Source organism: Melospiza georgiana, chromosome 24 (genome assembly GCF_028018845.1).
Source record: "Melospiza georgiana isolate bMelGeo1 chromosome 24, bMelGeo1.pri, whole genome shotgun sequence".
NCBI classification, from domain to species: Eukaryota; Metazoa; Chordata; class Aves; order Passeriformes; family Passerellidae; genus Melospiza; species Melospiza georgiana.
The window spans coordinates 4,773,171-4,801,125 of NC_080453.1; the positions used below are offsets into that span (position 1 = coordinate 4,773,171).

Here is a 27,955-nt window from a genome sequence, read left to right on the forward strand (position 1 = left end):
TTATTTTTTATTATATATATTATAAAAAAGGAAATTATATATTAAAACTATACTAAAAGAATAGAAGAAAGGATTTCAGCAGAAGGCTAGCAAGGAATGAAAAGGAATGATACTAAAATCTTGTGACTGCTCACAGCCTCAGCACAAGTGGCTGTCATTGGTCATCTGAGCCCTTCCACCCCAAACCATTCAGGGATTGTGCTGCCCATCTCTTCCAAAGCCCTGTGGGCCGGTGGGTCCCTCCTGTGCCTGGTGTGGCCAGCAGAGGGCACGGGGAGCAGCCCTGGCTGTGCTCGGGAACAGGTCCGGGAGTGCATCCCCGTGTGCCCAGCTCTGCTCTGTTACCTGCTTAACCTTGTGCCAGGGGAGAGGCCACGGTTAGCTGGGATGTTAGGGAAAAATTCTTCCCTGTGAGCGTGGGGAGGCCCTGGCATAGTGGGATCAGGGAAGGTGTCCCTGCCCATAGCCAGGGAGTGGAACTGGATGATTTTGCACCCAGCATGAAGACTGAGCTAGTGCTGCAGGTGTCCTTCTGCTGCAGAGTTCAAGGGCCTAGAAAACTCTGTAAGGGTTTTCTCTTTCCTGTAGTATTTTCCATGTGCACACATCTGCTGCTGCTCTTTTTTTACACAGATAATTCCAGGACAGCAGCCAGGGCACAGCTGGGGCTGGGCCAGGGCAGCTCAGGCTGGAGCTCAGGGCAAGGCTCTTCCCCCAGAGGGTGCTGGCACTGCCCAGGCTGCCCAGGCAATGGGCACGGCCCCGAGGCTGCCAGAGCTCCAGGGATGCCCAGGCTGGGCTTGCTGGGGGCTCTGGGCAGGGTTTGGCTTTGGCATTGATCATCCCTGTGGGTCCCTTCCAGCTCAGCACATTCCATGATTGTGTGAGAGTGAGGGATGGGGGAGATGAAGGATGGGGGAGAAATTTGGGCAGCGCTGCAGGGATGGCCAGGGTGGGGTTGGTGGGGGGTCTGGGCAGGGTTTGGGGTTGGACTGGATGATCCTGTGGGTCCCTTCCAGCCCAGGATATTTTGTGATTCACATAAAATGTTTTCTTTGCCACTGTGGGAGCTGAGCTCTCCTATCCCCTGTGGTTGTGGCTACTTGGGTTGGTTTCCAAGCTGATCTGACAGAGCTCAGGGCTGGCACAGTGACCTGTGCTGAGCACTGCAACCTTGGCAAGGTTCTGCCATGTTCTTGGTCTGGGTGCAGAGCCAGGATTACCTTCAAAACTCCCCAAACACAGCTGAGCAGCAGAAATTGCCTGTACAGGAAGATGCATGTTTAGCAAAGATACTCTGTGATATCCAGAGCCTTCTGTTGGTTGTATAGTCAGTGCCACATACTTCAGAGCATGTGAAATTGCTTTTTTCTTCCCATAAGCCCTCTCTTGTTATTTCTCCACTTGTTTCACAGCAGGTGTCAAGCCAAAACCTGCCTTCCTTCCCTGTAATGTGCTCCAGCCAAATCACAGCCTCTATTTCTCCAGATTAGCCTGCCTGCAGCTCACACTAGAGGTGGAGGAGGCCACCCAGAAGCTGTGATTCCCTGTTGAGGCAGAAATTCCATAGCCTGAGTGTGCACTTGCTGATTCATGTCTCCCCTGCAGCAGGAGCTGGCAGCACTGATGCTGCACAAAGTGCTTAGTCTGGATGGTCAGTGGGATTGTTGTGATAAGTGAATATTGCAATCAGACAGCTGTTTCCAGATGTTTCTTTTCAATAACACAAATGCTTTGCATTCAGAATAACTGGCTAAAGTCCCGTCTGACTCCAGCATGGTGGTGTGGGATCACAGTTGTGTGAGTTGCCATCAGAGCAGGCATGTGCTGCCAGATCCATCAACCCCCAGAGTCTAACAGTGTCCATCTCCTCTTCCCTCCCCTCAGGCTTCCGCCTCAATGCCTCCTCCTGGCCCATGTTCCTTCTGAAGACTCTGAATGGAGCAGAGATGGCTCCTGTCCGGATTTTTCACAAGGTATTTCCCTGTTTGTGCAGATCCTTCTGGCAGAGCAGCAGACTCAGGGCTGCTGTCTCATCACAGGTGTGCTGGTCCCATAGGAGGTGACACTGCACAGCTCAGGGCTGCTCTAGGACAGAGCTGTGTCCTCTGTGTCATAGCAGTGGTAGGATGTAGCCAGAGGTCTGCCAAGGAAGTGTTTGGGCTTCAGGGCTCAGGCTTGAGGCAGGAGCTGGTTTTTCACTGGGGTGCAGGTGCTGCTCAAAGTGGGGAATGCAGGGTGGGAGCATCTCTGTGGAATGTCCCACTCCTGGGTTCAGTCCAGCAGTAAGTGGTGGACTTTGCTGCCTCTTGATCAAAGGGCAGTGGCTGTGTAGCCTATTGGGGTTCAAATCCAGCCCCCTAACTCCCTTCAGCTCCTTGTGGAGGTGAATTTGCTGGTGAGGGCACAGCCCTGGTGTGGGGAGGCACTGCCATATCCCCTTTGAGCACATGTTCCACTTCTTCTTGTAGGAACCACCATCTCCTTCCCAAAACTTCTTCAAGACAGGTATGAAGCTGGAGGCAGTGGACAGGAAGAACCCTCACTTCATCTGCCCGGCCACCATTGGGGAGGTGAGAGGTTCTGAGGTCCTGATAACATTTGATGGCTGGAGAGGTGCCTTCGATTACTGGTGCCGATATGATTCCCGGGACATCTTTCCCGTAGGCTGGTGTTCGCTGACTGGAGATAATCTGCAGCCCCCTGGTACAAAAGGTAAGGCCCACGTTGGTTTTTTAGCTGGCTTGGCTCCTCCACTCAGCTCTCAAAGAGCAGCAAAGCAGGCAGAGACTGGCAGCAAGGACACCTGGGTGCTCTGTGTGGTTTTTGTGCATGGTAAAGGTGATCAGAGCTATAGCACTGGCACCAGGGTGCTGAGGAGTGGCTGTCCATAAAGCTGGGCAGGATGATGGCTCTGGGGAGGGATGGTGCTGTATACAACATTGCTGAGGTCTGCTCCTCTCCAGGAATTCCCTTGAAGTGTTTCCTGCGCCTTTGAACCACATTTTGCTGTGCAACTTTTCTCAGGGGGAATAATGAGAAGTGTGAAGCTGCAGGACTGCTCCTCTTTGTGCTTTGAGCAGTTTTCTTTTCTGTGAACGTGGACAAAGCAGGTGTGGAGCAGGTTGTGCCTGCCTTGTTCCTGGGGCTGTGATTGTTGGGTGGGAGCAGTGCTGGGGAACTTGCTGCCTTGCAAAGCCCTGAGCAATGGCTGGTTTGATTCTCAAGACCTGTCTCAAGCTGTCTCACATCACAGTTGTGTTTGGGCTGGTTTGATTCTCAAGACCTGTCTCAATCTCTCTCCCATCACAGTTGTGCTTGGGCTGGTTTGATTCTCAAGACCTGTCTCAAGCTCTCTCACATCACAGTTGTGTTTGGGCTGGTTTGATTCTCAAGACCTGTCTCAAGCTCTCTCCCATCACAGTTGTGCTTGGGCTGGTTTGATTCTCAAGGCCTGTCTCAAGCTCTCTCCCATCACAGTTGTGTTTGGGCTGGTTTGATTCTCAAGACCTGTCTCAAGCTCTCTCCCATCACAGTTGTGTTTGGGCTGGTTTGATTCTCAAGACCTGTCTCTCAAGCTCTCTCACATCACAGTTGTGTTTGGGCTGGTTTGATTCTCAAGACCTGTCTCAAGCTCTCTCCCATCACAGTTGTGTTTGGGCTCAGGGGGCTGTCACTGTCCCCAAGCACATCCCTCTGGCTGGCAAGCCCTGCACATGGCTGGTCAATGAAATGAGGGCCAGGAGAACAGCCTGTCTGCCAGAGCTGAAGGATTGCTTAGGAAGGGCATTTCTCTGACAGGACTGTTCCTTTTGGAAGTCCTGGGTCAGCTCATGCTGCCCTGTCAGGCTGGTGCTGCCCTGTGTCCCTGGCAAGGTCAGTGCTCAGGGCTGCAGGGCTGGTCTCATTGCATTGCCTGAGGTGATCTGTGTGCAAGCCAAGCTCTGAGCTCCCCTTGGCTGAGGAGGATTCCTCTTTATCTTGGATTTCTACATTTTGCCTTGCTGTTCCCAGCCTCTCCCTCTCTTCTTGCTGCTTGTTGTGTCCCGGCTGAGCACTGGGGCCCTCTCAGGCAGTGGCTGACTGCTCCAGTGGTGCCCTGGTGCTCTCACAGGCATCTCCAGGGTGTCTCTCAGTACTGCACGAGTGGCTCAAGACGTGTTTGTGTTTGGTGGGAGCTTTCCTGGCAATAATCAGGGGGTGGAAGGTTGCAGGAGAATGGTGGAAGCTTCCTCAGGAGAAGTGGGAACCTGTCTGACCCTCAGCCCCAGCACAGGCAGCTCTGTTCCTCCCCAGCCTCCTCCTCACTTCATCTGCCAGGGGCTGAAGCTGTGAGTGAGCAGGGCCCAGTCAATAATGCAGAACCAAGATCCCATTGTGCCACCCCTTGGCAGGTGGCTGGGATGGCTTCTCCCTTTCCCACTGGCTCCATGTGCAGTCACTCTGCACTTCCTGCTCGTGTACAAAACCAGTGACCCTCAAGAAGTCACATCTCCCCACTCACCCTCAGGCAAATTTCTCCTCTCTTTGTCCTTTTTTTGCAACTCCTGGGACAAGAGCAGGGGTTGGCAGGGGTTGTATGAGCCATGCACAAATGCCAGGGAGTTGAGATCAGCCTTGTCTTTGAGCTTTGTGCTTTTGCCCTCTGTGACTGTCTGCTCCCTCTCCTGACTGAGAATTTCTGACTTGCACTTTGTGGGATTAAACCAAAGGAACAGAGTGCTGGGAGCTTTCTCTAGTGAAATTCCTCCTGTGTTTCCTCAGCTCTGCTGTGGTGGAGGGTTGAGCACAGCCCTCCCAGGCCTGAGAGTGTTCTTGGCAGGGTGGGAGGATGCATCACCACAGAGGAATTGCCGTTTCCTTGAGCTCCAATAAACCTTCTCCATGTGCCAGCCTGCAGCACCATGTGGTGGAGTCAGGCAGTTTCCCTTTCCTGGTGGGAATTCCTCTTAAAGAGAACTGGAGAGACATGCAGGCAGTAGCTGCTGCTGTGGGAAACTGCTGTGTGCTCATTTACTGGGCTGACTTTGGCCCTTGTGGAAGGTGGGGAATCCTGTGAAGAGTTAACTCCATGGAGAATGAGTAGCAAAAAGAGGCCTCGTGGAATGAGCTCATGTTCAAGGGAAGCACAACTTCAAAGAGGGCAGGCATGTTTATTTAATGCTGGTAACTCCAGTCAGCTCCAGTCTGCCTCTGCTGCTGGCTGCCAGCAGAGGTGGAGGAGTGCAGGGCTTCTCCCAGCCATGGTCCTTCTCCATCTCCCATGGTCCTTCTCCATCTCCCATGGTCCTTCTCCATCTCCCATGGTTCTTCTCCATCTCCCAAGGTCCTTCTCCATCTCCAGGGCCTCCCAGTCCCAGCAGTGTTTGCTGAGCTGGAGCTGCTGGAGCTGGGGCCCAGCCACTCCATGGAGCTTTCATTAGGTGTGTTCAAGGAGGAAAGGAAGGTCAGACAGCAAGGAGGAGCAGGCTGCATGCCTGCTTGGTAATTGCAGTGCTGCCTGCTGCCTGTGCAGTGGCTGTGGGCTCCTGGGCATCTCCTGGTGCTCCTGTCTGCATGCTGCACACCTTGGAGCTGGGGGATCCAAATCAACACATCACACAGGGGAAATGGAGCTCTGGGAGTGCCTGTGGTGGATCCTTGTCCTCTCTCCATGGGCCAGGGATGGATGTTGGCTCTGCTGGGCTACAGAGCAAGGCAGAATGTGGGGGAGTTCATCCTGTGCACCCACAGCTTCTCCAGCTGCTGGGGGGGGCAGGTGCCAGTGGCTGTCCCAAAGGAGGGGAGTTCTGTGTGTGTGCAGCAAACTTCCCTCAGCACCCCACCCACACCTGGGGTGCTCCCAGGGATGTCCATTGGCCAGGAATCTCTACTCCACTCCTCATATGTGGTGTATAGCACCTTACATGTCTTTTCATGCTTCTTACACATGTACTTTTTTACCCTTAAATACATATCTGTACCTTAAATACACATCTGTACATACCTTTTAGGAGTATAAGGTGAAGTGGACTTTCTGTTCAGCTGAGTGCTGGCTGGGAGCTCTGCTCAGAGGGTTTAGAGTCAGAGAACATCCTGGGGTGGAAGGGACCCACAAGGATCATCAAACCCAGCTCCTGGCCCAGTACAGGACAGCCACAATCAAAGCAGCCTGAAGGGACCTTGCCCACACACACATACAGACACCAGTGTCACCAGTATTTCATGTGGTACTGTGGAGGGCAGGGGAATGCTGTCACCTTGAACCCAGGGAAGCAGGGACACAGGTAAAGCCCTCACTGTCTGTATCTCAGAAGGTGCCTGTGCTATTCCTCCATCCTTCCTGATGCCAAGTTGCTCTGGATTCCTGATGGGTTTGCTACCCCCTGTTCCACCCTTCTGGATGCTCTGGGACACAGAGAGGGGTGACTGTGCTGTGGGAGAGGGGCAGTGCTGAAAGGGTTAAGGTTGGCAGGCAGAGCTGGAAGCTGCTCCAGCTCTGGAATTTGGAGCACTGGAATTGCTGCCTTGGCTGCAGCCCAGCTGGCAGAGAGCCCCAAGCCCAGGCAGGGCAGAGCTAACACAGAGCTTATCCTGTGCCAGTGTGCCAGGGCTGGGGGGAGCTGGGGGAGGCCACAGGGGGCACTGCTCAGTGCCTGCACAGCTTTCTGTGTGCCCTCAGACCCTGCCCCCTCTGCTTGCAGAGCCAGCCCATGTGAGCAGTTTTAGGTATTTACCATGGGGATGGGCTGAAGGGGAGCTCCATCCACCCTGGGCTCACAGCTCTGTGTTACCCTGAGACCAGAGCTGCCTGCTGTGACTCCAAGATGCTGATCCTGGACAGAAAGTTCATCAAGTTCTTCATTTCTCACCACCACTGCTGCCATGTGATTTGTTGTTTAACTGCTTTGTCTCCTCAAAGGAAGATGGTGATCATCTGCTAGGTTTCCTGCCCAGGGGCAAAGGTAATGTGGATTTTATTATTTTATTTTGGACATTGCCTGGTTTCTCTTCCTTCTTCAGGGTGAGAACATAGTGGTGGGAAGAGGAGCCTCATCAGGAGTAGTTGGCAGGATAAGAGCTCAGGTGAGCTCCTGTGCCTTCCTGCTTGGAGGAGATGGGAAAATATTAATTAATTGCTGTCTCTCCAGGACTGAGCTCACACATTAAGCTGGGTGACATTGCTTTGCACTGGCATGGCTGGTTTGGGGGACCACACAGGTCGAGTTTATGCACCAACAGCAGGAGGAAGGAGGGTACACAGAGCACTTCAGGTGTTTATCCATGGGTGTAACACAGAAACAACCCTGGAGCCTGGGGGTGCTGCCTCTCAGGCTGCTCTTGGAAGATCCCAAGAAAATCTCTTGAGTTATTTGGAGCACAGAGCCAAGGCTCTTAGCAGTGACCCTGGCTCAGCTTGGATGGTGTCCTGGAATACAGATGTGGGGTTTGGGGTAAGAGGCTCTGGGGTGCTGACAGTGCCTGTGGCTCAGCAAACAGCAGATGGGAACCATGGCATGTCACAGACCTGAGGGTGCTGAGTGATGTCCTGAGAAGACATCTGACCTGGCAGAAGCAGTTTCCTCTGCTCTCCAGCCTGTCCTTACTCTCAATGTCTAGACCTTCCTCTCAACTTGACTTTTCCTCATGTTTTGTTTTGAAATATTTCATATCCCAGAGAATCTGGGTTTTGTTTAGGATATTTCCTTCCCTTTTCCACTGTGCTTCCTGGCCCAAATCAGAGTTTCAATATCTCAGGGTGTTCCTGAGCCTTGGCAGGAGGTTCTTGGTGCTGGAGCCTCCCTCTCTTTGGTTGAACAGCACCGGGGCCATCACTTTGTTTCTGCAGGATCTCTGACCAGTAACAACACTCCTGTTCACTGGGACATGGTGCAGGTCTGAGTGCTTTCAGGATGGAATTGCACAACCTCAAGGAAGAAGGGTGCTCCAGGGCTGTTATTTATAGGGGTCTGAAAGTGCCTGACTGAGCTCTGATTGCAGGCAGGGCTGGTGGCTCTTCCCAGCCATCCTCTGCTGCTTTGGGAGCAGAGTGGAGTCAGCCTGAAGTGTGCCCAGGGTGGAAGTTTGTGTAAGAATTGCTGCTGGGGGATCCAAACCAGCACACCACATGGGGAACTGGAGCTCTGGGAGTGCCTGTGCCTGTGGTGGGGGTGCTGGTCCTCTCTCCACATCAGCCACGGGCCAGGGATGGATGCTGGCTCTGCTCTCCACAAGGAGAGCAGAATTTCCCATCAGGATGGAAGGGTTTAAACACTCAGTTTTACAAAACATTTCAAGGAGGTCACACTCCTCACCTTGTTTCTGTTTGTAACCATATTCCAGCCTTGGTGACAGGAGCTTGGTCACCCTTTAAATTCCAGGATTTGGAGTCTTGTTCTTAATCCCTGTCCTTGCAGGGAGCCTTTGTCTCACACCCTTGGTCCTGTGCTGTGTCTGCTGAGAGCTCAGCCCAGTCCAAGCCTGGTGCCTTCCCAGGGCCTCTATTTCTGTCCCAGTTGTGCTCATGGTGGCCAGTGATGATGGTCTCTGCTTTGGGAGGAATCACAGGGCTTGGAAGCTTTCACATTTTGCTCTGGGACAGGCAATGAGCTCTGGTTCCTGTCCAGCTCCAACTTCAAGGATGTCTGGGATTGAAATGCCTCATGCAGGGAAGGATTCGGCCAGATCTCAACAAGATTTCTGCTCTGGCAAATTTGCTTATCTTAAATGGGTCTGTTTAACCTCTTTGAGTGCTGCTTCTGCCTGGGAAGTGCTGAAGATGGACAAGGGGCAGTGAGCACCAAGGACACATGAGGGTGGCCTGCAGGACATGTGTCAGAGTGGGCATGAGTGCTGTGCTCAGAAATCTCCCCCTGCACTTCAGGACACTGCAGGGGCCACTGTGGACATCTCCAGGCAGAAGCACATGAGCTACAGCTGCAAATGAGAGTACAGAGCCCTTGGCACAGAAAATGGGAATTTGGGATTTGTGCTCCTGCAGTTCTTGGTAAATGAACCTTGTAAATAGGAGAGAAAGGCAGGAAACATTTCTGCAACTTCAAACTTTTCTCTTCCATATTTTTCTATGTTTTGACTTTGTAATTCTTGTCCCAAGGACATAATTTTGTCTTCTTCAAGCTGTGACAAGTCTCAGATAACCTGATGGGTGACAAATACTGCTTCCTAGCATTGACCAGCCCTCAGAGTGTGGATGGCAACTGTGCAGAGTCTCTGTAAGCAAAGGTTTCAGTCCCTGGGTGGTGGGCAGCTGCAAGTGTCTGTATCAGCTGATGGAATATTTTGGCATTAGGAAGTAGAGCCTGAAATCAGGAATTCTCTGTCCAGTCTCTTTGTTGTTTAAACTAATCTTTCAGTGGTGAATAACATCATCAGTGGTGCCCAGCTTCCCTTTGGCTCTGAGCTCAGCTGTGTTTGAGCTGCATTTTCAGGGTGATGTTTCTCACTGTGCCAAATGCATGCAGTGCCAGCCAGCCTCCTCCTCCTCCTCCATGTCTGCCATTGTCCTGCATGCCTGTGTGACCCAAAACAAGACAGTTCAGCCAGCAGAAAATTCCCAGTGATTAGTTTTCTGTCCCCTTAATGAGCTGAAATAGCCATGAGTTCAGATTCAGGTCAGAAAGGAGCTCAGGGTTGCATGGCTCAACTCCTGCAAAGCAAGGCCAGCTTTGGATGGTTAGATTGCTCAGAGCTCAGGTGATCAACAAAGCTGTGGCACAGAGATGCTGCTTTACTCAGGAAGAGTTGATTTTTTTTTTGTAAGAGAGGCTTCACTTGATTTTCTGAAAATGTGGCTCCTCTTAGTGGCTTGTACAAGGAAGAAGAAAGTGAGAATGTCTCTGGCAGCTGCTCATTGTTGGGCTGCCTCTGTCACCAGCTGAATCATAGAATGACAGAACATCCTGAGCTGGAGGGAACCCAAGGATGATCCAGTGCAGCCCCTGGCCCTGCCCAGACCCCCCACCAACCCCACCCTGGCCATCCCTGCAGCGCTGCCCAAATTTCTCCCCCATCCTTCATCTCCCCCATCCCTCACTCTCACACAATCATGGAATGTGCTGAGCTGGAAGGGACCCACAGGGATGATCAATGCCAAAGCCAAACCCTGCCCAGAGCCCCCAGCAAGCCCAGCCTGGGCATCCCTGGAGCTCTGGCAGCCTCGGGGCCGTGCCCATTGCCAGGGCAGCCTGGGCAGTGCCAGCACCCTCTGGGGGAAGAGCCTTGCCCTGATCTCCAGCCTGAGCTGCCCTGGCCCAGCCCCAGCCGTGCCCTGGCTGCTGTCCCTGTCCCAGAGCAGGGATGGGAGCTGCCCCTCGGGAGGAGCTGCAGATCCCTGAGCTCTGCCCTCAGTGTGCCCTGCTCCAGCTGCACACACCAAGAGCCCTCAGCTGCTCCTCCTGTGCCGCCTCTTTGGACACTCTTTGATACCTTTAGATCCTTAATAATTAAGATGTAAGAATAGTAAGAATAAGATGCAGTAAAATGAAGCTTTTGGCAGTTAAAGGAGACTTTGGCAGTGCTTGGAGCTGTGAGATAATCCTGCTTGCTGGGCACAGCTGTTTCCACCTCTGGAGCTCAATGGGTGCAGGCAGGGCTGAGTGCTGGGCACTGATTCCCTCCATAGCACTCCGGTGTTTCTGGACCACATCTGCATGACAGCAGGGGCTGAAATCCTGCAGGAAAATAACAGGCACCTGAAAAGGAGCTACAGGCTCCTTTAGGGAGCATGCAGTCACTGGAAATGTGTTACCGAGCTTGCAAGGGTTCCTCGGGGGTGAAGAGAGAGACGAGAATCTTGACTCCATGATCAGAAGGCTGGATTTATGAATTTTATGATATATATTACATTATGACTATGCTAATAGGAATAGAGAGAGAAGTTCAGAAACTTGCTATGCTAAGAATAGAATAGGAATGAATCAACAAAGGAGCCCTCTCTGATACTGTCCCAGAGAAAGCTTGGTCTTTAACTGGCCCTTAATTGTAAACATTCAACATGGGCCAATCACAGATGCACCTGTTGCATTCCACAGCAGCAGATAACCATTGTTTATATTCTTCTTCTGGGGCCTCAGCTTCCCAGAAGGGGGAAAAATCCTAAAGAAAGGATTTTCCACAAAAGATGTCTGTGACAGAAGTGGTGCCTTGGGGGTGAGGCAGTGTGGCCAGCTGTAACCCTGTGCTTTGGGGGCTGCACCATTGATGTGCAGCTACAGCTGGTGGCAGGACTCTGCTCAGTGCATCTGCTAGGGCAGCAGAAATGTGTTAGCACAGCCTGGTGTTTGCTCAGATTCTGGTTCAAATCCAACAGAAAGCCAGGCAAGTCTGCTGGATCGTGGGAGGATAAGAGCTCATTTCATTAAATCACTGCAGGTCAGAAAAATGTCTGTGCATTGCATCAGTGTGGTGGAATCAGCCCCAGGGAAAACATCAGTGCCTGTGCAGGGCTGTGCTCAGGGCTGTGCTCAGGGCTGTGCTCAGGGCTGTGCTCTGCAGCCCTGCTGGGCACACAGCACCAATCTGGGTCACAGTCTGTGTCTCTCTGGCCTGAGCTGGCTGCACATTTAGATGTAATTTTGCCTGTTTGAGTGAACAGCCTCCCTTGCTGTGGCAGCTCCTCCATCCCTGCAGGAGCTGTGGCTGTGGAGGGACCAGGGATGTGCTGCCAGGGGCACAGGCACAGTGGGAACTCCTCAGGGTGGCTGAATGACATGAGGTATCCCATCAGGGGATCTGCATGCACCCAGTTATGGGATTTTATTGTCCAAATCCCACAACCAGTTCTTCAAGCCTGGTAAATTACTGTCATGTGTACTGTCTTTACAGCTGAAGTGGGCAACAGATTTTTCTTGCATTTATTTCACCAAAAGATGAAATCACATATTAAAATCACTTATTAACATAAGATTATACAGTGAAAGCTTTCACCAGGACTTAATCTGACTGCAGTCTCCTTTTTCCTGGCAGTGATGTGGTCCCAGCCTGGGAGCAAAGGGTGCAGTCCAGCTGCTCTGCCTGCTGCATGCCAGCTTCCCAAATGCACCATTTCTCTGGGTTTGTTACTAGTAAAACTGAGAAAACATGTTTGCCTCACAGCTTGTCTGTAGAATTCTCAATTTTTCTCCACATTAGAGAAACCTCATTATGGCACAGCTTGGTTTAGACACTGAGTGTTGTGCTGATCTCAAATGAAATGCTCCCTGCCCTGTCTTCCACATCCTTTTGATATTTAAGTTTCTTTGAAGTATTGAGAGTTTTAGAATCATGAAATCTTGGATTGATGTAGGTTGGAAGGGACCTTAAATCCCATCCCATCCCACCCCTGCCATGGCAGGGACACCTCCCACTGTCCCAGGTTGCTCCAAGCCCTGTCCTTGGGCACTGCCAGGCATTCAGGGGCAGCCACAGCTGCTCTGGGCACCCTGTTCCATTTAGCCTTTATCCTTGTTCTGTCAACTTGTGGGTTTCTAATAAGTGGTTTGACACAAACATTTCTCTGCTGAGATCAGTCACTGCACACCTGAAGCCAGAGGCCCCACGATTCCAGGATCAGCACCTGCCTTACCTGTGCCATTCCTCCTGCAGCTCAGTGCCAGCTGTCACCTGGAGCAGGTGACACTTCTGCAGTACCATCAACTGCAAGAAGCACCTGAGCTATCACACTCATTTTCTTAACAGCAAAATAGTCTTGCTTTTAACACTATCAGCTCAGGCAAAAAGTAGTAAAACCCAGTTTCTGCCACATTCCCTGTGTCTGCCTGAAACAAAAAAGTCTTTATTCAGGAAGTCAGATACATCCTGATGATTGTGTTTCTTCCCAGCTTCTGATACAGAATGCACAAAAGCAAGGAAATAAAATTGAAACTAAACATGCCCCCATGGCAAGCAGAATGGGGCTGGATCCTGGATGCACTGTGTGATTTGGGTTGGAAGGGACCTTAAAGCTCATCTCCTTGCAACCCTCTGCCATGGCAGGGACACCTTCCACTATCCCAGGGTGCTCCAAGCCCTGTCCAACCTGGCCTTGGGCACTGCCAGGGATCCAGGGGCAGCCAGGGGAATAAATCCTTGCTCACAGCAACTGCTCCTAAAACCTCATTACAGAAACCTTAAAAATCTCTGTATAAACCCACAGTTGTGCCATCCTGGTATCAATCTGATTGCACTTTTTTTCCTTGGCTAAGACTTTTTTCCTTCACTACAAGGCCCCTGATTTCAAGAGTGTTTGCCTGTGTTTTTTCCTAATTCCTTGCCCCTATGTTGAGGTTTCCAGGTGTGAGAAACAAGACATCCTAAAGATCACGCTGCAGTTTTCAAAGTGCAGCAGGATTTTGGTTTGTTTGTTTTTAGCAGAAATTTAAAACAGAAGGAAATACTGGTCTGCTAGGCTGGGCCAGCACATCTCTGGCCTTTAGCAGGCTTGGGGAAGATGGCTGAACAAATTTAGGGGATGTGTGGGCAAGTATAGCAGAAACCTGATTTTGTGATGGAAAGAGTGAGAAGATAAGAAGGAACAGACCTGGCTCTGGTTTGTGGATGAGCAGGGCAGCTGGTCCAGCAGAGATGAGCTGTTGCTCAGGACCAGGAGCAGCAATCCCTGCAGGCAGCAAGGATGGAGCTGGTCCCTTCCACTGCAGTTTGCTGGGAATTTAGGGACAGATTTGACATCAGCCTTGAGAGAGGGGATTTCCAGTGTTTGCAGCACTGGCTCTGTGAGTGTCAGACAGGTCTTGGCTGATCCCTCCTAGGAATGCTCTCAGAGCCTTTTCCTTGGCCACTGGCAGGTCACTGCTTGCAGAAGGAAGAGATGTAGGTGCCAGTTATTTTCAGGAAGGAAGGTATGGCTGCAGGCATGATCCTTCTGGAGTTCAGCCCATCCAGGTTAAGCCCCAGTGTCCCCCAGCTCGAGTTCTGAGCTGGGGGTCTGTATGTTTGATTTTAACTCTGGCATGGAGAGCAGTCCCCCCACGCAGGGGTCTGCGAGTTCTCCAGGTTTTTCCATGTGTATAAAGATGGAGGCTGCTCTTGTTTTGATTCTCACCTGATTTAATTACATTTGCTTTTTCTCTTTTTATTTCAGTTGTGATTCCAAAGAGCCCTTTACCTGCCTCCGAAGTAAACTCGGAGAAACCTAGCATGCACAGTAGCACAAAGACTGGTTTGGGGCATCAACAAGGGCAAAGGCGTCGCAAAACAGGGAAGAAGAGTGGTCGAACGACCAAAACACTAATCCACCACCCCATGCCTACACCCTCCAAGTCAGTGGAGCCTTTGAAATTCCCCAGAAAGAGAGGCCCCAAGCCTGGCAGTAAGGTAAAAGCTGATGCTGATGCAGGCGGGTGCTGCAGGTCCTGCCACGGGTTGGTGCATGCGTGTGTTTGTGCACGTCTGGCTCAGCCTCTGGCTGGGTGACTGCAGCAAGTAGGAGAGCAGAGGGGTGTGTGGGCTGGGAGTGTCCTCAGAGCCCAGCCCCAGAGCTGTAGAGAATGTCTGTGTCCTAAAGATCATTTCCATCAAGAATCCGTGGCTTTGGAAGTGCGTTGGCTGTGGAGTAGCATGGCAGATGCTGGGAGCATGCCAGGATGGCCAAAGGGTAGAGTAAGCTCTCCTGTCCTTTGTGTGTGGCTAGTCTGAGTCAAACAGAGGTGGCAGATCCCAGGCTTGTGGTTTGTAAAATACACACGTGTTGATTGCTAGGTTCTTGAGACACCCCATCATCACCATCAGAAATGTGTCATGTTCCACAGTGCCTTGTCTGTTGGATGCAGAGGAGAGAGTGTAGTGATCATGGGTGGTAAAGGAGAGCAGGGGTAAAAGGAGAAATATCTCCTCTTTTTCTGCAGAGGAAACCTAGGACATTGCTGAACCCAGCACCCACCTCTCCAACAACCAGTACCCCAGAGCCAGACACAAGCACTGTGCCCCAGGACGCTGCTACAATCCCCAGCTCTGCCATGCAGGCTCCCACAGGTAAGGAGGGTCTTGGACCACGTTCTTGACAGGATTGCACAGTTAGGAGCTGCAGCAGGCAGGCAGCAACTCCCTGAGAGTCCCATTTCTGCCTAAGCCTGTAAACCAGCAATCCTTACCACTCCAGAGAGGCTGGCCTGAGGGAGGCCAGAGCAGCTGTTCATTTATCTTTCTATTGGAAATAATGAAGTAGGAAGGTTGCAAGCCCACTTGTTGAGTGCAAGGACCCCTTTCCCCTGCATGCTGGTGACTCCACAGCTCTCCAGATACATTTGTGGTCCATTGTGCCCTGGGGCAGTCGGGTGTGCAGCCCCCCTTGTGAGTCCCACACCACGCAAGGCACAGCTGCTGGAACTGCACAAGGGGCAGAGGAGGTGCTGAAGGTCTGCCCAGCTCCAGCCAGGATATCAAGGCACACAGGGACAGGAGGGAATAGGGGAGGAGAAGGAGTAGCAGGGAAGAGTATGCAGTGCTACAGGGTGAATCTGGTCAGGAAGGTCTAATGCGAAGCTGCTTTTGACATGTTGAGTCAAGCACTGGGTATGGGCTGAGCCCTCTGTTTCCCTAGAATGTAATTGGCCAGTTTTCAGAGGAACCTAAAGAAGCCAGTTTCCCTAAAAAGGAAACACTGTGGGAACCTCTAGAAAGTGAGGGCTGCATTCCTTCTTCCCCTCTGAACATCACAGCCACCTTACCTGGCTGGCATGGAAAGCACTTTACAGCCTGACTGCAGGGGAGAGCGTGGGAGAAACAGCAGCAGTTTGGAAGGTGAGCTTGAGGCAGGAAGATTTTGGAGGGGATTCCTTCCCCTCTAGAAGCGGCTCCACTGTGAGGATGCAGTCAGGCAGTCATGGTGGATTCCACTTTGTCAGTGATGGCACAGTCTTAATATCTCAGCATCTCTCAGGTTGGATTTTAGGCATCTGTTTCTTGCTTTCTCGAGTGGGTTAACAGCAAACACATTTCTCATCTTGGCAGTTTGCATTTACTTGAACAAGAACGGCAGCACTGGGCCCCACCTAGACAAGAAGAAAGTTCAGCAGCTGCCAGACCATTTTGGACCAGCTCGAGCTTCTGTTGTCCTGCAGCAAGCAGTACAGGCCTGCATTGATTGTGCTTATCATCAGAAAACAGTCTTCTCCTTCTTAAAACAAGGCCACGGGGGAGAGGTGATCTCAGGTGAGAACGGGCCCGCAGCACTTGGCCTCCTCCAGAGAGGTTGTTGCAAGAATTCTCTCGTTGGAAGATGTCTGTCCTGAAGCTCGCTGCAGCCACAGGCCAGGGGCAGACACAAGAGTTCTGTCTTCTCTTTCTTGCCACACGTGTGTGTCAGTGAAGCAACAGCTGGCGGCTGACTCAGAGCGGAGCAGTTCCCATGGCCCGCCTGGGCAGCGATCCCAGAGCCACACCAGGGGGGATTGCACAGCTCCTCACGGAAAGACAAGAAATACCCTGGGTTTTATGTCTCCTTTAAGCCCGTGCCTAGCTGGATCTGCCCCTCCTGGAATCTTTTCCGTTCGCTCGGACGCGGCTGCCCCGGCCCCGCGCTGGGTGCAGCAGGCTGGTCCTGGCCTGCCCTGGCAGAGGAAGGCTTTGTTGGCTCTGAGAGCCCAAAGATGCCGAGATCCAGGAGCTGCCTGCGCGGCCCTGGGCGTAGCCTCCCGCCCTGGCAGGGGGTTCACGTGTTGGGCTCTGTTTGTTTCTGTCTCCAGCTGTGTTTGATCGGGAACAGCACACTCTGAACCTGCCAGCAGTTAACAGTATCACCTACGTCCTCCGCTTCCTGGAGAAGCTGTGCCACAATCTGCGCAGTGACAACCTCTTTGGGAACCAGCCTTTCACTCAGCACAGCCACATGCAGCGCTCTCACCAGTACGACCACGACAGGTATCTACCAGGTAGGAGCTGGGGGGGTGGCACTGTAGGGACCCAGGTTTTGTCTCTTATCTCAGAAGGCAGGCTCCTGTTCCAGAGCCCACTCCCAGGGTTCATTACATCACACCCAGTGTCGTGTACACACTCTTGTTGTGTAGGGTTCCAGTTGCATTTTCTGCCTGTCAGTTTGGTTTCCATCTCAGCTGGAGGTTTCCGCTCATCCATGCTGTCTCCTTGTCTTCCCTCCTCCCCTTGTCCCCCAGTCCTTCCCACTTCCTGTGGTCTGATTGTGGTGACTTCATCCAGCTAGGAATTCAGGTGAAAGATTGCAAGAGAAGGGACAGTGATAACATGCAGCAAGTAAACTGTAATTAGAAACGAATTAAAGCAGAGTGGTTTCCACACTGGTCATGGATCTGCTGGCATCAGCCAGGGCATCCAGCCCTGGTAACAACATGGGATTCCTGTTCAGGAGTGATGCTCAGGCTCAATCTGAGGCAGAGGTGGTTTTGTTTTCCTTGGCATAGCCCTGGTAACAACGTGGGGTTCCTGTTCAGGGGTGATGTTCAGGCTCAATCCGAGGCAGAGGTGGTTTTGTTTTCCTTGGCATGGCATTGAAGCAGCTCCAGCTCACCCCAGCAAGACAGCTCATGCCACGGTGCCGATTGTCAGGCTGCAAAACTGCTCTGAAGTAAAAGCAGTGGAAAGCAAACCCAGCAGTTCCCCCACAGTGCTGGGCAGTGGCAGCAGGCCGGGGGTGATGGCTGCCCACAGGCTGTCTGGGGGTACTGAGGAGCTCCTGCTCCAGGAATGTCAATTGTGGAGAGGATCAAAGCTGTCTGCACCCTCTTTGGTGGCTGACAAGTGCTGGTCTCCTCTCCTGTCTTGCTTTCTTCCCCCTATAGTCAGCAAGTGGCTGTTGTGTTGTTTGAGGTCTTTCCAAAGTTAATCCTTTGCATAATTATGGTTCTGGCAAGAAAAGCAAAAGTTGTATGAATGTAAAAGGATGAGCACTTAGGAAGAATTGTTTAAAGAGAAATTGCTAAGAGGTGAAGGAGCAACAGCCAAAGGCCACAGTGCTTTTCAGTGCACCTCACAAAGATTCATTGCACCTCACAAAGATTCATTGCACCTCACAAAGCACCTTAGGCAGAGTCTGGAGAGCAAGAGGATCTTCCCATCCTCTGCTTCCTCCTGGCTGGAGCCAGCAGGGCCAGGAGCAGAGGAGCTGTAGGATATGCAGGGACAGGAGCACCATGACTGGTTACTGGGGCTGGAGGCTTTCCCCTGAGGAACCCTCAGATAGAAGAAATCCCCATGTTTCAGTGTGGAGGTGCCCTCTCATCATGAGAGAGGGCATGAGGGAGGGAAAGCACCCAGCTCTGGGCATGGATCAGCTCACACACAGAGTTTCCAGCCTCCATGAGAGATCAATGCCAAGATTTGGGCTGCTGGGCAGATTGGAAAAATAGAAATCAGAATTCAGGGCAACTCAGGCAGAGCACCAGATCTGCCACAATGCTGAGACCTGCCCATCCTGAACTCTGATTCAGTGTTTGCAGCATTTAAAGAAAAACTAACCACAGTCAGAGGTGTGACAGCACCTAATCCTGCAGTTCATGCTGATCTGTGAGCTTCTTGGGCATCTGCTCATGGAACACCTTTCTCACCTGAAAGAAGGTGATGATCTACACATCACAGTGCTCCTGGTGAGGGCAGGGAATCAGTGCAGGTGATTCTGGGAGGTTTGAGCTGGTCATGGAGGAATGAGGGTGGAGGTGTACATCCTTCAGTCCCACCAGGTGTCAAGGCTGCTGTGGTCTCACACTGAGCTCTGCATGTCCTGCCTTGTTCCCTCTGCAGGACAGGAGTGTGTTGTGTGGGGCTGGTTCTCCCAGTGAACAGCCACTGGTTGGGACTGGCAGCTGCTCTGAGTTCCCAGAGCAAAGTGGCTCTGCAGGAGCACCCTGAGGGTACCATGGAGAGTTGGGCTGTGTGCTTGGGGCACGGGGAAGGTCTGCAGTGCCCCTTAGCTCAGCACTTTGCTGCCATTCTGGCTGAGTAAATGGAAATAAGGAGGAGCAGATTGGGTTGTGCATCAGGAGCAGCCCTGATTGCTGTTCACAGCTTCCATGAACATGATGGGACCTGGAGCTGTCTGAAAGCTCAGGACTGGAGGGACCCTCTGGGCCACAGAGCCCTGGCTCCTGCAGCACCACAGCACATGGAGTTTCTTGGGTTTACTCTGGAGCTGTGGATTTTGCTTTTCCACTGCTCCAGGGTTTTATGCTGAGATTTTAGAAACTGTGTTGTAATTTCCAGCCCTGATTTATTCTTGGGCAACTTGGTGTCTGTGTCTCCTGATCTTAATATTGTCTTTTAGTTTAACTTGGCTCTCTTTCTTCTGGAAGTAGTTGCAGAGCAGTTGTAGCCCTCAGAGGAGTTCATCTTTTCTGCTTTTTGCTCTCCTCAGACAGTGTTGGTTTGACTTAACCTCCATGGGGCGTTCAGAGTGCCACCCAGCACTCTGGGGAGGAGCTCATGGGGACCTGGTGCCACAGCCCTGGCACCACCATGGTGACAGGAGATGTCTCTGCAGTCACTTTGAGCCTCTGTGTCCTTGTGCCAGGTGGTGATCAGCCTGTCTTGGTCACAGAAACTGTTCTTCTCATCAGTGGTGTCACCTGCAGGTCACATGGGACAGTGCTGCAAGTGCACATCTGGATTTGGCTGCTGGATTTTCCTCTTTGCTGATTCTTGGTTATATATATTTTTATATATGTATATATTTATCCTTCCTGCCTGGTTTTAAATGCTGCTTTGTCTCACCTGACATGGGAAGGCATCAGCAGATTTCATTGGTAAATCTCTTAAATTTCTGCCAAGATAATTGCAGTTATTAAATGAGCCTGGGCTCAAGGGTGATCCTCAGGCAGATTCACTGCCAGTCTCATGTTCCTTCTCAGTGTGCTGCCAACAGCTTTTCCTCTCAAATCATGTTTCTGTGCATAGAGCAAGGCTCCTGCTAATTCATGTTCTGTCTCAGCTGGCTCTGTGTGTAGCATCTTGCTGAATTCCAGGTGTGTGAGGTTGATGTCTCTTCCCTCATGTGATATCAGGATTTCCCATCACAGGGAGGATGTTGGGATGGCCTCCTCTGATGAACACCTGCCATAAAATGTGCCCTGTGTGTTTCCTGCCCTTTCCTTCAGAGCCTGCCACAAACCTCGTGGTGCTGCTGAGGTCAGACATAGGCATTTTATTGTAAAAATCTTGTTTTCCACTTATTTTCTCAAATATTGGCACCACATTTCAAGTGAGTCTCAGTAATTAAGTGCTGAGTTCTGTTAGAATTTACTGCAGCAGACCCAGAGTTTCAGGTGCACTGGCATTCTTGGCTTCCTCTGCACCCTTAAGTCTCCAATTTGAGGGCATTCAGTTGTGTGACTTAGTGGTGGATATTTTAGTTCCTGTCCTGTTTCTTTTATCCTTAGAGCCCTGCCCCAATGCTCAGCATGGCTGCAGCTGGAAGTGAATCCCAGAATGGTTTGGGTTGGAAGAAACCTTAAAACTCATCTCGTTCCACCCCTGCTATGGCAGGGACACCTCCCACTGTCCCAGGTGCTCCCAGCTCCATCCAGCCTGGCCTTGGGCACTGCCAGGGATGCAGGGGCAGCCACAGCTGCTCTGGGCACCCTGTGCCAGGCCCTGCCCACCCTCAGGGAAGACTTTTCTTCCATAAATCCAGTGTGAATCTGCCATCTCTCAGCATACAAGTGCACCGAGTGCAGGTGGATGCATCAACACCTGAGCCAGGTGTGCTCTGCAGCCAGGGAGGAGGTGGCAGTGCACTCAGTGCAAGGTGCATTGTCCTAAATGAGAAGCCCTAATTAGGAGTGGGCTGACGAGATGAGGTGAGTGGCTGTCACTGCTCATTGAGGTGTCCATGCTGATGGCCCTGGGGTGGCCACAGCACCACCCAGGCACAGCAGCTGAGCTGCTCTTCCCCCCAAGGCAAGGCAGGTGGAATATCCCTCCCAGCTGTGCTGTCATTTGGAGACAGCCCTTTTCACCTTTCTGCACAGTGCCCCCTCACTCTGTTCCTCTGGAGCTGAAACACAGACCCATCTTTGCCTTTGCACTGTCTCCAAACACAGAATGAGTTGAAAACCTCCCTTCATCCAAAACTTCCAGCCTTGAACTTCTGTGATTCTGTGATTCATAACCTCCCTTCATCCTGCACTCCCCATCCTGAGGTGCACAGTCTGCTTTTATCCAAGGAAATGATCTGCTTGTTCTCAGCATCCTTCTCAAAGTGAGCATTTATCCACTGAAATCTGGGGTCCTTCCCTCTCAGATTATTTCCTCTTTGATGAGCACATTCATGAGGTTTATGTCATTTTTGGACTAAAGATATTTTCCTTTTATTCCTGATAATCTGAGTACAGCTCTGTCTGTTACTCCATCTCTTTATTTTCTTAAAACTCGTCCTTTAAAAACAATTCTCTTTTTGGTTTATCCTCTCATTAATTTACACCAACCTCACTTCTCATTCCTAGGACTAACTTCTATAACCTGACCTGTTGTGTTTGCAGTATTTCAACATCAACCACTTAAAAAAACAAGCTGAAATACCAAAACCTGATGGAAAAACCTTTGTAAAGCATCACCTTGTGTTGTGGTTCTGTGGCTGTTGGGTGAAGAAGGTTGTGCAGTTTGACACAGAGACATTACCAAGAGCATGTGTTCCCCCTCTGGGCAGTGAGTATTTCTTACAGGGACTGGTTCTGAGGACGGAATTGGTTTTTCTGGCAATGTCACAGTGATTTTTGGTGATTTGGAATCCTCAGTGCAAGCAGCTCTTTCATTTCCCTGAAGGATATTGATTGAACAGGAACCTTCTCCACCTTTGTGTTTCTCCTTAATCACCTCAGTTGTGCCCATCTGGTGCTCCCCCACCTGTCCCTCCCTTTGTTGGGCATTGTGCATCTCCCTGGTGTCACTCCCTGCTGTCCCTGTGCCAGCTCTCAGGGCTGCTGCTGGCTCCTGGCATTTGTGCGGAGCATTCACCCTCTGTGCCCACCCCAGAGCTCTCAGGGTGGCTGGAGGGCCCAGCTGGCACTTGCTGGGCAATGTGGGGCAGCAGGAGGGGTCACCTGAGCTGGGACAGGCTCTGCCACCCCTGTGTCACTCACCTGGCTGCTGTCCCCATCAGTGTCAGTGCTTCCTTCCATTCCTTGTCCATCCACCACTGATGCTGTGTGTGCAGAGCTGTCCCAGCCCATGGCAGTCCTGTCTGGTGGGCAGGATGGGCACAATCCCATCCTTGGGATCAGTTTGGAGAGGAGCAGCAGTGACAGTGCAGGGACAGTGCCATGGCAGTGTCCTGTCTGCTCTGCTCACAGTCCCATCCTTGGGATGGTGAGTTTGGAGAGGAGCAGCAGTGACAGTGCCTGGGGGCTCCATGGAAGGGGGAGATTGAAAATGGGAGTAGGGTTTAATCCAGCACTGGGTATGGCAGAGGGCTTGCAAATCATCCAAGGTTTGTTTGCCAGTGCAGACAGGACAGTGCCTGGGGGTTCCATGGAAGGGGGAGATTGAAAATGGGAGTAGGGTTTAATCCAGCAACAAATCATCCAAGGCTTCTTTGCCAGTTGTCCAAGGGTTGTGTGCATCTGAAAGGTGACAGTGGGATCAGCAGGAATTGTGTGGGATGAGCCGTGAGGAAAAATGGAATTAAGCCAATAATTTGGGTGAAATATGGCAAAACGTGGCTAAGATTTTGTGTTATTTTTCTCACACCACCCGTTTTCTTTCTGGTAAAACCTGCAAACTCTGCTCTGTTGAGCCCTGCCAGATGTGCTGGGCTGCAGCTTGAGCAGGTGGTGGGTGCCCAGGCTGGTGATGCCCACAGGGCTCAGGGGACTCTGGCAAGACTGCATTTCCCAGGATGTCTGCACTCCTAAAGAAATCCCCATGTGGGGTGGTGTTCACAAGGACAAGGGAAGAGATGAGAATCTTGACTCCATGTTTCAGAAGGCTGATTAATTATTTTATGATGTGTATTATATTAAAATTATACTAAAAGAATAGAAGAAAAGATTTCATAAGAAGGCTGGCAAGGAATGAAAAGGAATGATAACAAAAGCTTGTGACTCTCAGAGAGTCTGAGCCAGCTGACTGTGATTGGCCATTAATTAAAAACGACCACATGAGACCAATCAAAGATCTACCCATTGCATTCCACAGCAGTAGATAATTATTGTTTACATTTTGTTTCTGAGGCCTCTCAGCTTCTCAGGAGAAAATTCCTAGCAAAAGGATTTTTTATAAAATATCATGGCTACACCCATGTCATCATGAGAGAGGGCAAAACCTGAGTGAGAGGGGAAGCACCCAGCTCTGGGCATGGATCAGCTCACACACAGAGTTTCCAGCCTCCGTGAGAGGTCAGTGCCAAGAGTTGGGCTGCTGGGCAGAGTGGAAAAATAGAAATCAGAATTCAGGGAAATGCAGAGCACCAGATGTGCCACAATGCTGAGACCTGCCCATCCTGAACTCTGATTCAGAGTGTTTGCAGCACTTAAAGATAAACTAACCAGAGTCAGAGGTGTGACTAAAGAGGCCTTGTTCTCTTTTCCTAGACAGAAGCAGTTCCCTAGACGGCTCTCTGCAGGGACCAGGCCGGGGTACAAAGCGCTTTTCCCAAGACCCCCCTCCATACAGTGCTCCTCTCTCCCCCAAGGTACCAAAGAATGACCGTCACCCTTTGGAAGGTGAGCACAGTGTGTCTGTTCCCAGAGCTGCTCCAGAGCCTGTCCTGGTTGCTGCAGGCTCACACTGCCCTGGCTGCAGGGAGCTGCTTTGCTCGTCCCTGCCGTGGGCAGTGCTTGGTGTTCCAGAGGGGAGTGGGTGAGTGTTGGGGCTTTAACTGCTCACAGTGACCCCAAGAAGAGTTTAAAAATCCCTTTCCCCAGCCCAGCACTTGAAGAAAGAGTCAGGGCTCTTCATTTCTCGGTCTCAAGGTTGTTTATTGTGTCTTATCTATAAAAATTTTCTCCTGCCCTGCCGAGGTCCATCCAGCAGGACAGTTCCAGGCACTCTGCCTGCCCCCAGGGCAGTGTTATGTCTTTATACTAAAAACTACCTGTACAATATTTACAATCACTTCCCAATACCTATCACCTTGGTTAGACAGTGAGCTTCTACTCTAAACCAATCCAAAAGTGCCAACATCACAGCAGAAGATGGAGGCCAAGAAGAAGAAGAAGGAGAAAGGCTGGACACACCCAGTTCCCTCCATCTTGCTCCCTGAACCCCCATACCAAAATCCCAAAATCGACTTTTCCACCCCGTGATAACTTCACTGTTATTCTACCTAAACTGTTGTGGCTTACAGATCCTCATCTAAGGCTGGTAATTTGCTCCACGGGTCATAATCAAACCCACAGGTGTTTTGGGCTCTGTGCCAGGGTCCCTGAGCCCCCTGGCAGAGGTCCTGGCTGCTCAGGACAGCCAGAGGGATATTCTGGGTCCTGACAGATGAGCTGCTCTGTGGTGAGCCAGGTTCCCCACACTGATGTGTCAGGCATGTGGAATGCAGCAGGAGTTCCTCCTAAGCCTGACAGGCATCATCTCTCACTGTATAATCTGGTTTAGTTTCCCTCACTGTGCATGGGATTAACAGTGCTCAGACTGCCCAGCTGCCTCAGTCTGATTTGTGGATTTTTCCCTGAGGGTTTGCTGCAGCCTGTTGTACAGATGCTGATGTGCAGGAACTTGCTGCCCTTTCCCAGGATTTCATCTTGTTCCTCACTGTAACAGCTGTGGGGTGTCACTGGCTCCCCCAGCTCAGCCACACCATTCCCATCCCACACTGCTGCTCCTTCCCAGAGTCCCTTGGATGCCACTGGTGCAGAAGCAGGAATTGCCACTTTTATTCCTTACTAAGCACAGGGACACTTAAACCCCTTCACAGCTGGGATGCAAATCAGCAGCAGAATTCATCTTCCCAGGAAGAGGCAAAGTTTGCCCAGTTGATTTTTCATGAACTCAGTTATTTTAGCTGTGGGATCCATAGGTGACCCGTGCATGCACAGGTGGAAGATTTCCAGAAGATCCAGGCAGCTGGAGGACTCCCTGAACTGAGTAATCCTCAATAAATACCCTCCCACTTTGTACTGAACTGCAAACCCTTCCTAATGCAGACTGAAGATTTAATCTTACTGGGGCCTTTAATTAATGGATCGTGAAATCTGCCAGTGTTAGTCACAATTCTTTGTGACTGAAATCCCTGAAAAATTGCTGGAGACTCCTGGGCAGGCTCCCAGTTCAGTGGCTTCATGCTCTGTTGCTGTGTCCCTTTAGAATGCCCATTTCCCTGGTTTGGCTGGGTGATTTTTGTCTGTGTCCATCACTGTGTCCTGTGCTCTGCAGGATCTCTGACCCTGCCTCTAACGCTGAACTTGCCCAGAGCAGCTGGGGCTGCCCCAGGATCTCTGGAAGTTTCCAGTGCCAGGTGAACATTGGGGCTTGGAGCAAGCTGGCACAGTGGGAGGTGTCCCTGCCATGGCAGGGGTGGCACTGGATGGACTTTAAGGTCCTTCCCAACCCAAACCATTCCCTGGTTCTCATGGCAGGGGTGGCACTGGGTGGGCTTTAAGGTCCTTCCCAACCCAAGGTCCTTCCCAACCCAAATCATTCCCTGGTTCTCATGGCAGGGGTGGCACTGGATGGGCTTTAAGGTCCTTCCCAACCCAAATCATTCCCTGGCTCTCTGGTGAACAGTTTCTAGTGGCCTCCTTATCTGCAGTGATTAAAACTGTACATTTGTCACAGCAGTGCCACACACCACTTTCATCTATTCCAGCATCTAGACAGGTCAGAAACTGTCCCCAGAGTCCCCTTCTGTTCCTCACCTCCAAATGGGTGCTGTTCTCCTTGGTTCCCCTCTGATGCATCAGCCACTGAATGTGGGTAACTGCTGGCACTGCCCAGCCCCTTCTTCTCCCCCAGCAGGTGGGACAGGCAGTGTTCAGCCTGATCTTGGAGAAATGGATTGCTCCAAAGGATCAGATGCCTTGGTTGGGTGGTGATTGTTGCCCACTCTGTATTGTCAGGGAAGAGAGAAGGCTTCCATAATGGGTAATTCCAAGGAGGAGCCTTCATTAGGTTCCCACAAGATTGAATCTTAGTCTGCTGCAAAGTCTATTCAGTTATTCCTTGGCCTTTGAGTGGGTTGTGCCATCTGGATGCCAGAATGCTCCAGCCTCTTCCAAAAAACCCCGACAAGTGGGCAGGAAGGGTGGCTGCATGTGAGGGGGGATCCTTATCCTTCCTGCAGCAGCTTGGTCTTGTTCAGTTCTTCATCCAGGCAGGGAGAAATGAGGTGCAAATTCCATCTAGAAATTCATTCTTATCCCACAGCTAAAATCTGGAATGAATACATCCTCCTCCTCCTCCACCATGAAATTGAGGTTCAGGCAGGAATATTTGCATTTCAGAGGATATATTTTAAGAATATGCACCTGAAATACTCAGATATTGAGTATTTTTGAACAAGGCACATCTTCTCATGGGAATGAACTCTGTCTCACACAGCAGCTCCTGAGCACATCCCACTTTGCCATGTGGAAGGCTGTGAGCAGCAGTGGGACATCTCCATTCACTCTGCATTTGGCAAGAAGCAGAGACATGAGGAAGGGATCTCACATATTACATTGTTTTTCCTCTTGCAACCAGTGGAGTTTGTGTGGCTTTTTGCTGAAACCCAGCACAGTGGGGACCTGCCTTCACAGCCCATCACTTGCTGGAAGCAGTGGGTGTTCAGGAGTAGTGCAAATCACATTTGTGCTTGTGGCTAAACTCCCATGTTTTAGCAGTAAAGTGACACTGTTGAGTCTGTAGCACTATTTGTTTAATTAAACTTTAATTATCTGCTCCCTGCCTCTCAGCCACTAATTGTGGCATGTTTCCCTACAATGTGCCAACTGCCAGCCTTTAGTTAAATCTAACAGTGTGTGTAAGGAGCTCTGCCTGAGGATCAGCCACCTCCCACTCTGTTATCAAGGGTGAAGGATCCTGGGTGTTGTCTGAGTGCAGTTGTGCAGGAGTGTCTCATCTACAGATGATTCCCAGGGCAGCAATCATTCCCCTCTTGTCCTTCTCCCCTCCCTGGAGGTATCATTCATTCAGCAGTTCCCCGTGTACTTGTATTTTTGTATTTTTAGGAAAACCCTCACTCCCTCATGCACTGATCCTGCTGCAGAGTTACAGCCCAAGCAGGCACTGCCCTGTGCAGGGTGAGGGAACCTGGGGGTCACTGTGTGCCTTCAGTTTTAGCTCCTGGGCAAAGGCACATCGTGGCCCCAGGGCTTCACCTGTGGCCCTTGTCGGTGTCTCAGCTGTTTTAATGACCTGGAAAGGCTCGGGGAGGCCTTGGACAGCCCGTGCTCCAAAGGATGAGAAGAGGCTTCAGGTTTTTTCTCGGTCTCAGTGTTTATTAGTTGTTTATCTAAAAGATTTTCTCTCAGCCCGACAGAGGTCTGCACAGCAGCCAGCCATGAGCACACTGAGAGCCCCCGGGGCGGTCACCTATCTTTATACTCGAAGTTACGTATACAATATTTATCAATTTCCCCCAATACCTTTTACCCTTATTGACCAGTACACCTTTAGTAATGACCAATCCCAAAGTGCCACCATCACCACAGAAGATGGAGGCCAAGAAGAAGAAGAAGAAGGACAGGACACGCCCCAATTCCTCCATCTTACTTCTTTAGACCCCCCTGTACAGAAATCCTAAACCCTGTGTCTTACACTCTAATTAACTTATCCCTTCACCATTCACCCAGTGAAATCCTCCCATCCTCATACAGGTGTCATCTCCCGTGCAGGATCAAAGTCCAGCCACCAGACACTTCTGGCAACATTCCAGGACTCCCGAGCCCCCCAAGGGTGGTCTCGGTCACTCTGCACATCAGTCCTGAGGTGCTGAGATCCCACAGCCCTCAGTGTGTGATCACAGCTGTGAGAACAGGATCACATTTTTGTGTTTGCAGAATGCATCACAGCACATTCCTGTCATGACAGTGCTCATTGTTGAGTGAAGTCA

General features: G+C 51.1%; 1 protein-coding gene across 5 annotated transcripts in view; it reads left to right on the forward strand.

The window, feature by feature from the left end:
• Positions 1 to 27,955, forward strand: part of SCMH1 (Scm polycomb group protein homolog 1) — a 64,541-nt gene that overhangs the window by 29,825 nt on the left and 6,761 nt on the right. For 3 of the 5 annotated variants that reach the window (XM_058040235.1, XM_058040238.1, XM_058040236.1), the window contains 7 exons: positions 1,888 to 1,976; positions 2,472 to 2,715; positions 14,078 to 14,310; positions 14,841 to 14,967; positions 15,946 to 16,146; positions 16,680 to 16,865; positions 23,487 to 23,618. In XM_058040235.1, the coding sequence (XP_057896218.1) occupies positions 1,888 to 1,976; positions 2,472 to 2,715; positions 14,078 to 14,310; positions 14,841 to 14,967; positions 15,946 to 16,146; positions 16,680 to 16,865; positions 23,487 to 23,618 (1,212 nt within the window). The remainder of the gene's footprint in view (positions 1 to 1,887; positions 1,977 to 2,471; positions 2,716 to 14,077; positions 14,311 to 14,840; positions 14,968 to 15,945; positions 16,147 to 16,679; positions 16,866 to 23,486; positions 23,619 to 27,955) is intronic. The other 2 variants (XM_058040237.1, XM_058040240.1) reach the window with 1 other exon arrangement.